The following is a 14,612-nucleotide window of genomic DNA, read 5'->3' on the forward strand; positions in this document are numbered from 1 at the left end:
GTACAATCTCTGTTCAGAATCTCTAGGACCATTGCGTTGTCCTGATATTACCTTTCTATACAATTCCATTTCTGCCAAAAGCTTTCTTTTGAAGTCTGGCAAGAGCTTCCAACTCCCAGTTAAATTCTATTTATTAGAGTAATAAAAAACACACACATAAAACAGTCACATAATTTAGAGTCTTTCTGTCAGGCAGTTTCAGTCTCTGGCACATCTCAAAACAATTAGAAGACCAGAAATCAGATTCTACCTTATTTTTGAAGTACACTTCAATAGGCATAATGAACCCTGCGTAGCCAGACTCCTCCACTTTGTATGGGGGCTCCTTGCACACTGAAAAGAGAATATACAAATGTTAATTTTGAATATAATGCAATTTAACCTGAGCTGAAAATGAGTTGCAAGATGAGAAGTGTGTCTCCGACAACTCAAGACTCATTTAAAGCATTGACCTTTATGAGGAAAAAAAAAAAAAAAAAAGGCAAAACAAGATGGTGGTCATGGGCTTAGTTAGGAAAACGAAAATCTGTTCTTAGCTCCTCCCATAGAAAGGAAACATAAAACACACTCTGTGCCAGAGTCTCTGTGAGATTCTTCCCCCTCTCCTTTTTGTGGTGATACAATTAGAGTTCTGTGCTGTTCCACAACAATGCCAGTTAAAGCTGTCTTGCAAAAAAATGCAAGAACTCAAAAGGGGAGAACTTGCACAGCGTACAGAGGTAAAACTGACTTTGATGCCAACGTTTATTCATCAAAACCCCACAATGTGCAAGCACATGTTTTTTTTTTCCCCCCTTGAAAAGTTCTCCTGCAATGCTTAATCTTCATAATTACATAATACCCATACTATATGCTGCTTCACCCAAACCTCATAACAAACCTGAAGGGCAAGGAAAGGCAGCTATTTGCTTCACATGTAAGTAAACGGAGAACAGTGAAACACTTTGCCGCTAGGGTCACAGTGCTGCCTGCTGCAGATATGTCGACTGCAAAAGTTAATCACTTCTAAGAAATTAACCTACGTGCTTCCTGTCCCAGTTCCTCCTGTTCTACTACCTGTTGTATCGGTGTGTTACTGAATCCTTCCTGTCCTCTATCACTGTGTTTCAGCACCGTGATAGCCAGCTCAAAGGATTCTCGGAGCATTTGGCCGTGGCACAGATATACAGAACAGCTGCCAGGAGAAACACGAGACCAGCACAGATATTCTCCCGCTCAGGAACCGGATGCACTTGCATACAATTCATGTGCTACAATGTATGTAAATGAAGTCAATAAATCAGTTAGGGGAATTCAGTGCAAGTGTTTTTACTTTCTCAAAAAAATTCCAAGTAATCAATATGATTAAGAAACAGTACCTTAAACCTAAAAAACACAGAAATTCTTTTTCTTTAATGTTAATGTTCTCTTAATTTTTCTTTAATATTAACCCTGGCTCTAAGCACTTTTATCATCATACAGGTTCTAGTAAGCCGCACTGAAAATTCAACTGTGAAAAAAAGAGTGGATCTGAAAATAATCAAAATCCCTAGACTTGCTTTAATTTGAATTTCATATAAACTCCCTACAGTCTGGGGGGGGGGGAAGCACAAAACCCAAGAACTGTGCCAATATGGCACCAGGAATCTTAAGTTTATTTGCCAAGCAGTCTTTGTTCCTTTGCTGCCCTTTTCTAACAAATTCAAATTACTATACAAGCAACCAGCCAGCAGCACAAGCCTACCAGTAGATTTTGCTTCAAGTAAGAGAGAATCATTTGAAGAAGCCCTTCAAACAGATCTAGAAATAGTATGCATATGCCCCACAATTTATGTACAATCCACCATTTGGTCAAAAGCATACTAGCTTTATAAGAAAGCTTAAGAAAGCATTTAAAATCTAGGAAAGCTTCCAGTTCAGTACGGCACTGCCTTATCATACATCAGTTTTACAGCATCAGTTTGAAGAAGATATTAACATCCACACCAGATTCACATCCTTGTGAGCTGAATACCACTCAGGTGTTTTCCACCGTGGACTCTCACAAATAACCAACACAGTAAGTAGTGCTAAGACATCCTGCATAACCAGCAGTCTTCCAAAAAAGTACTTCAGAGAACGCCCATTCCCAAGTAATTTATAGTGGTACTCCTAGGCAGTCAGCACTCCTGGTAACACTACATAACAACACTGCAGATGCAGTTAACACAATCTTAAATAGATTTAAGTCCCTGCTGCTGCCAAGAAGGGCAATTCCTGCTCCTCCACCTCAACCACACGTTCCAGCCACCCCAAGCAAACAATAAGGTTCACGGTGCTGCACAGTCAGGAAGAGCAAAGAATTGATCCAGCACAAAGTCACATTAAAATTCTGATGTTCTCCCCAGCTGGATCAGCCCCCCAGCCTTGCTGATTGCACAGCACTTACCACAAATACATTACAGAACGTCCTGAGTTGGAAGGGACCCCCAAGGTTCATCAAGTCCAACTCCTGGCTCTACACAGGACCACCCCAAAATCAGACCATGTCTGCAAAAGGTATCCAAACGCTTCTTGAATTCTGACAGCCCAGTGCTATGCCCACTGCCCTGGACAGCCTGTCCCAATGCCCAACCACCCTCTGGGTGCAGAACCTTTTCCTAACACCCAGCCTGACCCCCCCCCGTCCCAGCTCCATGCCGTTCCCTCGGGTCCTGTCACTGTCCCCAGAGAGCAGAGCTCAGTGCCTACTCCTCCGCTCCCCTCGTGAGAAAGCTGCACTCTGTCGTGATGCCTCCCCTCAGCCTCCTCTTCCCTGGGCTGAACAAACCAAGGGACATCAGCTACCCCTCACACATCTTCCCCTCCAGACACTTCACCATCTTTGTTGCCCTCCCCTGGGCACAAAGTGTGCACACACACCCGTGCAGCTGGAGTGTCCTGAGGCAGATACCCCCCTTTGGCTGCAGTGAATTCCATTGCCTTAAATACCCATGCTGGAACCCTGCAGAAAACCTCACAGCTACTTAGGGACCGATGCAGAAGTTTACTTACTTCTAATACACTAGCCCTGTAAATACACTAGCCCTGTAGGAAGGCCACTCATCCATTGTATTCTTCCAGCTTTTGTTGGCCAGTATTAACAAACCACTCCCCCTTCGTCTTTTATACCATGAATCACCTGTCACTGTCTGGAGGACCTGCATATACTAATGCTTACAGAAGAGAAAGCATCTCACCTCCAAACCTTTCATCAGAAGAAAGGTCCCGTTCTCCCTGCCCTTCCTCAAACAAAGATGGAAAGGTTAAGACAAATGCATGCAATGTACATTTTGTTCTTCAAGAGGAGATTTTACAAAAACCTGATGGAACAAGACAACCCACACTGCACAGTGCTGTTTCACACAGAAGACCCAATAACCCATCTTCAAACCTTGACTCACCTCGCTTGGGTTTTGGGAAGCTCTCATGTAGGCGGAAGACCACCCTTTCCACAAAGTGCTGGATGTCACACTGCTCCGGGCCACGGACAAACACCATCCAGTCATGAGTGAACCCTTCAGTGGTGGGCTTTTTCCGCAGTTGGGCTCTGTGCCCCAGCTCCAATTTGACTTGAACCGTGCACTGTTTGAGGACAGAGGTAAGACCATAAGCAAAATGGAACAGATTACGTGGGATGGCTAATGCTGAGCCCCACAGAGAGAAGACACTAGATAAGCACAGGGGAAGAATACAACAGCCTCCACCAAGAGATTAGTCTCATTCTGAAGACTGGTGTTGGCAACCAGAAAAGGTACCAAAAATAGTTCCTAGCACCACTTCATACCTATTTATCCCCTAATATTAACACTGCAGAGAAAGCAGCTGTAGAAGAGGAATAGGTTTATCTACCTCACTTATCAAATACATTGTCGGCAAAGTCTAATTGCAGAATTTTTATTCCTAGAAAGTGTCAGAGAGAGAACTTGATGTTCGCAGCTTACAGAATTCACAGTGCTAACAGAAAACTAATCTTAAAACAGGAAAAATCAAGTCACAAATTGGTGGCTTTTGATATTGTCAGGAATGTGTAATTCAGTAGAACACAGCTACAATCCTTCATTCTTCTAAATACATTTTATTAACACACTTTCACAAAGTCAATGTATATTATGTCTGCACAATATCCGATACTAAAATGACCTAATTCTGATTTGCAGGCTCAAATCGTACTCTAATCAGAGAAGAACAGAAGCAGGAAAGGTGTATTCAGTGTCTAAGAATTTTGTTTTGTTTTTTTAAAATCCTATTAAATGTCTTAAAAAACAGATTAAATTAAATTGTGATTATGCACACATTTTTGGTGACTTCACAGTCAGAAAAAAGCAAATGAATTAAAAAGATGTAACAGAGGAAAAAGCAAGTAAGATTCAGACACAAGTTACAGCAAACAAATCTTAGGGCACGATTTCTAGATGATGGAATCACACCTAACGTATCTGACTCCTTACTGGGTTAATTTTGTGCACACACATTATACAAACTAGACCAGCAGCACAGCCATCTCAAACTAAACAACCAAATTCAGCTTCAGTAACTGGAAGTTTATTAAAAATGGGGGAGCGGAGAGGGCTGGTTTTTAATCCTTACATCCTTCTTCACCTCAGACTTGAAAATAATGCCTTGTTCTTTCTGGCAGTTCCCAATTAGGAGAGGCAACATTATTTGTCATTATCCGTAACACAAGTGGACGCAGACCCAACCTGAGGGCATGACGTTAAACAGTGAATAAAAACCGAAAGCTTCCCAAGCTCCAGCCAAATGCTTAGGGAAAGTATTACCCTTATTTCCTCACTGAGAAACTGCAAGAGAAAACACAACCATGATTAATGCTCAAAAACCATTTTCCATGTCCAGCCTGACATTTTATCAGAGTATGATTTTCAGAGTATGGTTAATACTTTCTGAAAAAGCTCAAGTCACTTAATCTCTGTATGCTTTTTTCTTGGTAGAAGGATCACAGAGTACCAGGCATCAAATTATAGTCCAGTGCTAATTTCAACTATAAACCTTAGCACGGACTTTCAAGCAATTATCTTTACAGTAAAATAGCCCCAGCCACCGTCCAACACATCAACACTAACACTTAGGGACAAACTCATCTAATCAATTGCTTCACCTGTTTTAGTGAAACATTCCTTTAGATTTCCTTCCTCTGCAAGTCCTCGTGGCAGGCCATTTTCCCTCTTTTGTGCGTTAGGGTTCATCTACACTGGCTCCATCTCACTCCTGCACTAAAACCAACGCTGCATGGCCGCCTGTTCTTCCATACCACGTTACGGACTAAGAAAAAGGCAAGGTGTTTGGCTCAAAATGCCACAATCTTTCCCAGGGTGTAAGTGCAGAGACAGTCTGCCAACAGTCTGGGCTCACCTTGGAGGGTGCTCATGGGCACGCTTTTTTTTGGGAATATCCCACTGCTCAGGCAGGCATTTGCATCAACTGATTCAGTCTGTTCTGCAGCCTCACGTTATCAATTCCATCATTACCCTTTAAATTTTGCTACTGTTGCCAGTTACTAGCCCTCTCCGGAGAAGTGCAAATGGCTGTCACTCTACAGAATTTGCCTTTCTAGTTGAAACGGCTGAGAAATTTTAGCTGAGAAACAGATGGGACTATGTGGAAGAGAACAAAATTAAACACTAAAAAAAAAAAAAAAAAAAAAAAAAAAAAAAAAAAAAGAACTGTTTAGCTGAGAGTGAAAGTTGTACTTCTCACATATCGGTCCAATTAACAATCTCTACGAATTAAGCCAGAAGTTGAAACACATTTGAAAATAAGATCTCCCAACATAACAAACATCCGAAGTTGCTCCACTGAAAATGGAGTGTTTCTTTTTCTTTCCCTCAAGCATGTCTCTCAACAAAGGGAAACCAGGATCCTAGTCAAACGATTTGTAATAATACAAAGGAGGCTGCTTTTCAACTTAATAAACGCTCTGTAGCGCGCTCTGGTATTTGTTTGATGCGCTAATTGCCTGAAAGCCATGACCAGTCTCCATTCGGTCTCCTTCGGGTTATTATTCACGGGATAGCGGGCCTTACCTCGCCAGCCCGGGGGTGACCTACTAGCAGCCCGCACGCCAGCTTCGCACACAAAAGGCCTGCACCAGCCTGCCGTGGCGAGCCCAGGTGAACTTCCAGCATTCCTCCTCCTCTTGCTGAGGCACCGCAGCGGCGCTGCCGGGGGCTGCCCGCCGCCACCACCCCCCCGGGAAGGAACCCGGGGCAGGAACGTGCGGGAAGCGCGGGGCCACCCCCCGCCGGGGTGAGGCTGCAGCGCGGCCACCCATGAAGGGGCGAGGGCTCAGCAACCCCCCACCCCCCCAAAAAAAAAAAAAAAAAAAAGAGTGGAAGGGGGTGAGACAAAGGGAGGGGGAGGCTGCCCGAAATGGGGGGGGGGGGGGGTGTCCCGAAAAGGGAGGGGGGGGGCGGAATGGGGGGAGGACGCAAGGAAAGGGGGAGGTGCCCTAAAGGTGGGGGGACAAAAAGGGAGGGGGGGGGGGAGAAAGAGGGGAGGATGCCCGAAATAGGGGGGAGGGGACGAAAAAGGGGGGGGCTTACCCGAAAAGGGGGGGAGGGGGGCTATCCGAAAAGGGGGGAGGGCACGATGCTGCCAGCTCCTGCAGGGGCGATGCAGCCCCCTCCTCTCCCTGTGCTGGGGTCCCATCCCCCTGTGTGTCTGTTGGTGGGGGAGGCGCCCAGGACCCCCCCCTTCCCCCCCCCCAAGCAGCACGGCCCCGCCGCCCCCCTCACCTGATTGTCCATGGCTGGGCGCAGCGCTGCGGGCCCCGCTCGCTCGCTCGCTGCCCGCCGCGGCGGTTCGGCTGCCGGTCTGTGGGGGGGGGCCCTCGGATCCCCCCCCTCTTTTTTCCTTCGTCTTCTCCCCCCACCCCCCCCTCCCCTCCCCTCCCCACAGCCTCGCTGCTGATTCCTCTCCTCCTCCTCCTCGGCCGCAGCCCCTCACGGCCCCGCCGCCCGCCTCATTGTGTGTCACTCACAGGCACCAGCCCCGCCGCCACCACCCGCCCCCCCCCCACCCCGCCGCCCGCCCCGCGGAAGCGGAAACCGCCGCCGCCAGACGGACACCGCCCTCCGCCAACGGCAGCGCCGCTTCCCGCCTCTGGGCGGGGCTTCCGCCCGGGAGCTCTCGGACTCCCCCGCCTCCTCTTGACGGGCGGGGGGAGCATCCAATGGGAGGCGGGCAGGATGCTGAGAGGGCGGGGAAAAGGGCGGGGCTCCCGATGGGTCAAGCGGGGAGTGGGAGGCGGGGCTTCGCCGCCCCCCTCAGCTCACCCTCCCCCCACCCTCCCGCCTGTCTGCCATGGCGGTTGCGGTGCTGTGGCGCTGTCCTGCCCGGGCCCCGGCGGCGTTACCGGAGCCGCTCCCCGCCCCCGTCCCTTAATACCCCTTAGCAGGGCACTGCTTGGCCGCTGACCGCTGTTAGGTGCGGTGTTTAGGCCTTGTTGCGTGCCCCAGCTGCGCCAAGCTGCCCCTTTGCCTGTGTCGTCCTATTCATCCCTGCCGCCGGCGGCTGCGGATCTTACCCGTTTATTAATTTCCTACACAAGTGAGCTGAGAACAAGTGAAACCGCTGGGCCCGGTACAGCGGACTGCAGTGTGGAATGGCTGGGCAGGGCTAAGCCCATACAGGGGAGGAAGCCAGCGGCACCGTGCTCCCTCAGCGGCTGGTTTTCCTTATTCTCCCTTCGTCTCCTTCCTCATTTTCCCTCCATCTCTCCCCGTTGTTTCTTTCTGTCTCCATTATTTCTCTCTATATCTCCTTCATTCTCCCATGTTCCCCCTCAGTCTCCATCATTTTTTCCTTACTGTCCTTCATTTTCCCTTCATGTCCCCCATTTTCCCTATTTCTCCCTCCTTCACGCTCCCTTGTTTGACATCTCCCTATTTTTCCCATTGCTCTCCCTCATTTCTCCTCAGTGTCTGCCATTTTTCTTGCAGTTCCATTTTCCCTTGCTCTACTTCATTTTCCCACTTGCTCTCTCATCTCCTCTTATTATCATTAATCTTCCTCACTATTTTTCAGTCTCCCTAATTTTACCCCCTTATCTCCCTCATTTTCTTTCAGTGTACCCCTTTTCCCTTAGTCTCACTTGTTTTCACTTGCTGTCACTCATTCCCTTTAATTTTCCCCTCAGTTTCTCTCGTCACCCCTCAGCGTCCCCCATTTTCCCTCAATATCTTTCATTTTTCTCCCTTTCCCTGTCATTTTCCACTTGATCTCCCTCATTTTCCCCTCACACACCCTCACATTACTTCTCAATCCCCCGTTTTCCCCTCAGTTTCTCTCATTTTCCCTCAATGTCCCCCATTTTCCCTCAATCGCACTCATTTTCTCCCCTTTCTCCTTCATTCTCCTTTCGGTCTCCCTCGCTCCCCCCCTCACGCGCCTTCATTTTCCCTCAGTGTCCCCCGTTCCCTTCGGCCGCTCCCCCCGCCCCATCTCCCCCTCTTCCCCTCTTTGTTCCTCCTTCTTCCCTCACGCACCTTCGTTTCCCCCCCCCGGCTCCCCCCATTTCTCCCGCTTCCCCACCCCCCCGGCTCCCCCGGCCTCCCTCGTCCCCAGGCGGCCGGCGCCGCGGGTCGCCCTGGCCGGGGCTCGCCGCGGTAGAGACCGGGGAGAAGCGAGGGGTGCTCGCCGCGGAGCCCCTCGGCGGCGAACAATATCCCGGCTTTGGCCCGGAGCGAGCGGATTTGCAATGCAAATGCTCCGAGGGATTCCTTCAGAGAGGCGGCGGTTATCAGCCGCGGGCTCAGCTGTGTGACGAGCCCGGAGGTCACCGTCCTGGCTGAGCAAGGAGCCGCTGGCTGCGGCCGAGGCATCGTTAGCAGCCGCCCGGCCTGCAAACGCGGTTTTCTCAGCCCCGCCGCTGACTTCGAGCGCGACATTTGCATCTGAAAAGTGGGGTTTTGTTTACGTTTTCTCCTGACTCTCAATGATAAGTTGTTTCGCTCGATTTCGTGAGCCTTAAACTAACGGAGGGCTGCCGTTACAAGTGCAATTTGTGGCTGTTTCTGAGCAAATTTTCTCTTAGGAGGAAAGCAGAATTTTTCTTCATGCGGGTTTCTTGAAATAGTTTGTTGATCTTTGTAAGGCAGCAGAAAAATGCATGTTAGCCAATAATGCTATGTGTGTTGCTAACTGATAGCCACAGGCAAGGATTAGTCAGTTCCCAAATCATTCTAAAGAGCCAGTTTACCTCATCTGCTTGATAGAAGATATTAGTAAAGCAAAATGCTTAATCGCTTCAGTTAACAACAACAACAAAAAGAGCCTGATTTGGATTCTTCTTTTAAGCGCTCCAGTTCTAATTTTCCATGTTCCTGTCTGATGCAGGCCCAAGAGACATTTCCTCGGACAGTCTCTTTTCTTCTCTGTTGAGACAGGGCCTCTTTCTCTGGGGGTTCTCACTGATACCTTTAATTGTGGACATTATTCCCATGCACATGACTCTTAGAGCTAAATCTTTTATTTCCTAACTCCCAGTCCTTACTATTCATTCTCAGCCTCATCACAGCCCTTACTTGTTACCAGCTCCTGAGGCTGGATCTTTCCTGAACATGTCTCCCTCTTCCACGAGTGGAGAGTTTGACTGCACTCTTATTCTGTTGAATTTGGTCCAAATGCAAGAAGTGTTGCTCAGACACACAAGACCCTGAACTTGTCTCTTTCCCACAAAGTTGTCTGTTACATCCTGTGCAACTTCATTAGTTTTTGTTTTAATTTTGATTCCCATTGGTGACAATTTTTGGGTGCCTTTGTTTTTCCCCAGCTCATTGTTGCTCTCCTGGTGCAGGACCCCGGCTGACCTCCAACTTTAGCACTGCACTTCCCTATCTATATTTACGTCTGCTGGCTAGGATGCAAGTAACTGCTCCAGCTTGTCTGTGGCCTAGGATGGGCCATTTCCAAGTCAGGGATGGGAAACCCTGCATTAGGCATCTCAGCTTCCACTTCCTCAGGAGGGAAAAGCACCTAGAGAGGTCCAATACCTGGCCATGAAACTGCGTTGTACTGAAGAAGCTGGGGTGCCACATTCAGAGAAGGCATGTCATTATATCAATGCATGCTCCAAAACAGCACCCCTGGAGCCATGTGAGTGGATCAGCTTAAAGTGTGCCAGGATACTTCTTCACATGCAACTGTGAAAGCACTCTAGGAGAGAAATTCCTATAACCAGCATTAGCTGCACCAGCACTTTCCTGTTCTGAAGTTTCCAGCCCAATGAGTGATCAAGTTCACCCCCAATTTTCTTTTGAAGCTCAAAATAAATAAATAAATAAATAAATAAATAAATAAATAAATAAAACACCCTGCAGCCAAGGGTAAAAAAAAATTGCAAGTCTCTACAGGAGAGTGTTGGGAGTTTCAGGTGCTGGTTGTGCTGGGGAAGGTGTAGCCAGCAGCCACCCAGGCTCCTACAAACTTCTAATTTTGTAGGGACATCTCAAACTAACGAGCTGCCAGCTGAGTGCCTTCACACCCAAGGCAGCCGTGGGCTGAGCTCCTGTTTCTTTATATCTATTCCAGCAACTTCTGGGTTTTGCAATAAGCGTCTGCAAATCCAATTAGCGTCTTTCTTTGTGGCACTGTATTCTGGCAGAGATCTGCTGTGTTGCTGCCATCTACAGTAGGGCCAGTGCCAATGGATAAGAAACAGATCCGATCTACATATTCAAATATGCAAATCGAGTACGACAGCTCTCCCTAATTTTTGTTTGGGCTTTTTATTTTTCTTTTGAAAGCCTTGCTTCAGAGATCCTTGTCTTGGGCTGAAAGGTTTGTGTTTCATCCTGCTTGGCCCACAGTATGCCAAGGGTTGGTTCTGTCCCCTGAGAGCTGGGGATAGTGGAAAATAAAGTGGAAAAAATACTTTGCACTGCACCTGTCTCTGCCTTGGCCAGATAAACAGGACTGGCAAAAAATGTGCAGTGTTTCACCCAGCACAGACTAATCTACAGTCCTGGAAAAGTATAATGCATCCTTTCTCATTCCTGCCTGTACACATCATGACTGTTCTACAGGCCAAACCTTACCATTCTTGGGGAGCATCGGTGAAGGAGGCAACAATTGGGGTGTTTGGAAAGAAATTAGACCTAGTGCTTCAGTGGGAAGGTCACATCACGTGCAACCAGCATAGCCCTCACTCAGGTGTCTACAAATACCTCCTGGCCAGCCAGCACTGACCTCTGGCAGATCCTGCTCCAGCTTTCTGGAGGTTCTGTCTGGGGAGCAGGCAACAGACATCAGAACAGTTTCTGGAGATGCCTCCTCTTCCTTCCATGCTGCTCCCCTCCTCCTCATTTCTCCCTTCTCTGCAGGAATGCAACATTGACCCCAAACACACACAAGCACCCCTCTTGCAGCCCCCCCAAGCTTGTAACCCAAGACACCCAAATTGCTTACCTGCCAGCCTGCTCTCATTCTGCAGCAAAAGTTCTTTCCTGTATGTTTGGCATCTCTCACTGGGATGTCTGGCTGACAAATCTGGTCTAAGGCCCTATCATCTACTGATATGTATGTCTGTGTGTATGTCTTTGCGTAAATGATATATACACAGCAACCAGCCTCTTGTCTAACCCTGTCTTGCCCTTCCTATCCCTGGAGAAAGAAGTTTGTTTCACTGTTTATTGCCATTCATCGTTATTTTCTCTTTACTATTTTAGCTGCATCTTCCTCTTTTCCATTCTGAGCTGAAGACCACAAGTTCTGTGGTCAGTCTGTACTTTGAGTGACTTGGACACCAGCCAGCCAACAAGGAAGGCTGTCCCCAGCACACAGAGTCAGACAGCATAGAAAGAATGACCTTGTAGTTGTCCAAAGGACTTCGAGATTAAGACAGAGATCTTGCATTTGAGCAGAGTTTCTCTGAGAAAATACACACCTCAGCATTGTGTCTGTATGCAACACTACTGAGTGGAAAGACCCCTAAATCCTCTTCTGGACCTATGTAAGTCACTTACCAGCTGTAAAATGATTACAGTGGTCCTTGCCTACTTTCATGAAGTGTATCTGATGAGCCAAGTACTCCATGGTGTATTCCAAGATGACCACAACCGCAATCAAAACAGACAACTAATGTTGTGTTAAGTATTAAGGGCTGCATATCTTTCTTCTGGTACTTACCGTGGGTTTGCCAACAACAGTGTCATATCTTTACTTACAGCCTCAGAAAAAGTCCTGAACCTGGATTCAAGGGAGGATTTGGTTTCTCTGAGCACTGAGGGAGCTGAGTGTTGGTTCGGTTTGTTTACTGCTGTTTGCGGCCTTTGTCATCCTTAGTTCATGCCAAAGGCTCAGTGTAGGACTTGTCTGTGTTGGCTGCCATGAAGGAAATAGAACAGGTAGTGAAAAAGAGAGAAACCTGTGAGTGAGAAGATGTAAGTTCTGCAGCAATGCTGCTTCTGAAGTAGCAGGGCTCCTGGTTTGCTAATCAGCATTTGGATCCCTGCAGGGAAGCATGTTCCTTTGAATCAGCTGTTAATCCTAGCAATATTTATTATTTTAAAAATGATTTCACTTTGCCTGTTCTCTGCCTTCCCCTCCTTCTCCAATTCACACTCTGCACTGTGGTATTCACAGCACATATTTAACACCAGGATAGTACAGTGAAAGTCCAGATTGTTAATAGCCAAAACCTCTGATTGCCAGAAAGATACTAGTAGCAACTACTAGCTACATCTGGGAAAAATTACAGACAGCTTGGAAATTCTTAGCTCCCTTGTTAATGAAGGACTTGGTAGAAAAAAAAAAAAAAAAAAAAGAAAAAGAAAAAAAAAACACTCACTGTAATACTATTTAGCTTAACTAAGCTCTTTTGTGCCTGAGGAAAATCTAAATTATAGCTTACTATAGCTACTGAAAAATGCAAAAGGCTTTTAGTATACAATAACCCTCCAAACCAGAAGGAAGAGGGAAAATTTTCTTAGTAAGCGGGAACACAATGAGAATTTATTTTTTGCTTTCTGTGTATTTAGTGCTGGTGAAAAGAGCCGGATGAATAGTCACAAATACGTCATGTCCCTTGCAGATGCAACATGGGCAGCACAAACGTCCTCAAACTGCTCTGCCAACATGCTTCAATTCTGAATGAGAAGGACCAGCTTTCTGGGTGAGAAAGGAGTCTGTCTCTATTCAGTCCCTGACCCTTCTGATCGAGGCTGTTATTGAAGGGGCCTCATTAACACCAAAGGTGAGGTTGGCATTATAATGTAGCTACTGGTCCACTGCAGGCTTAATGGACACCTATCAATTCCTTCTGCCTGGCTATTGAGCAGCCATTGGATGACAATACCTTTCCCTTGCACTCTGCAGACAGAGGTCAGGTGATGTAACGGTCTGTGTCGTGCCAATCCCACCAGCCGGCTGGACCCGCCACGAAGAGCATTTCACAGCCTGGATTTGTCCAGCACTGAATACAAGCTGTCAGCCTGGAGAAGACGGGCCCAGGCACCTTATGTGTCTGTTGGAACAAGCATAAGCGTGGTTCAACAGGAGGGAGGGAGGTTCATTGCTGAAACATGTCTGCTTTGCACATGCCTTCTTGCAGTTGATGCCAAAGTCATTGAAAGATGATTATCTGCATGGTCAGAGACGGGCCACCTTCAGAGTGGTGATGGTTACCCTAGATGGGATAGCCTTTAGATGACTGAAAAATACCAGGGAAAAATAGCTTGAAAAATAGGACATGACAGGAGAATATCAGCAGCAGGATCTGACTAGTATGAAAAAGGAAAAAAAAAAAAAAAGAAAAAAGAAAAAAAAAAAACAAAAACAAAAACACACAAAAAAACTGTTCTGAATCTTTTCTGGACTGAAAAGAGAGTCCAAAATGGGAGAAGGAATTACTATTCCAGACAAATACCATGTCTGATACATAGCCTCTCTCCAGCCAAGGTATTCCCAGTGTCTGGAGTTTCCCAGGGCTCTACTGCAACAGTCTGGTGACTGCATACCCATGCTTGCCATGCTTCTGAGCACCCTGAGCTATGGCTTGCAAAGTGTGCTGCCTTTTCCTCTTGCGGACTGGTGTTCCCTCTCTTTCCAGCCCAGTTGCTCAGCTTGGTAGTTTTCAGAGCAACTGGCCATTTCCATCCTGGTAGTTTGATCCTCTCAATACTGAGAGCAGGCTGTGAGACATCCCAGAGTGGCATTTCACAATCTGTAACATTCACATTAATGGGAATTTCTGATGTTTGTGGATTCTGGGTCAGCTGCTCTCATGACAGTTTCCACCAAAAATAGGCAGTTTTGCTGGAACTATATGAAATGAGCTTGTTTTTGTGGCTTTCACCTATTTACACAGCAACTGGAGGTGGGGTCGCCACATATGTAAATGTATGCAAACCAGCTGTAATCTAGCTAGCCCAGGTAGGACACCAGTTGAGATAATCCCCTACACCGCAGTACACACAAACCTGCCTGTGACTCAGAGAATTTGGCTGGCAATACCATGCTGAAATTCGTATCACTGAAACTTAATCATCACTGATATTGCTACCCGTGAGACAATAGCGCACCTGATCTCACCAAAGTCCTATCTTGGCAGTGTAGCATTTCTCAAATGCCTTGAAGCTTGATTTTGTTCCATAAAG

At 47.1% G+C, this 14,612-nt stretch overlaps 1 protein-coding gene across 1 annotated transcript in view; it reads right to left on the reverse strand.

Moving 5' to 3' along the window:
* The window catches only part of MLLT1 (MLLT1 super elongation complex subunit), a 32,572-nt gene extending 25,692 nt beyond the window's left edge, over positions 1-6,880 (reverse strand). Inside the window, exons 1-3 of the mRNA XM_084302865.1 lie at positions 6,753-6,880; positions 3,402-3,582; positions 251-333 (exon numbers count right to left, since the gene is read on the reverse strand). Coding sequence (XP_084158991.1) covers positions 251-333; positions 3,402-3,582; positions 6,753-6,764 — 276 coding nt within the window. The 5' untranslated portion in view covers positions 6,765-6,880. The remainder of the gene's footprint in view (positions 1-250; positions 334-3,401; positions 3,583-6,752) is intronic.
* Positions 6,881-14,612: the final 7,732 nt, after the last annotated feature.

The sequence above is a fragment of the Netta rufina genome (assembly GCF_964035555.1).
Source record: "Netta rufina genome assembly, chromosome: 28".
In the NCBI taxonomy this organism is placed as follows: Eukaryota; Metazoa; Chordata; class Aves; order Anseriformes; family Anatidae; genus Netta; species Netta rufina.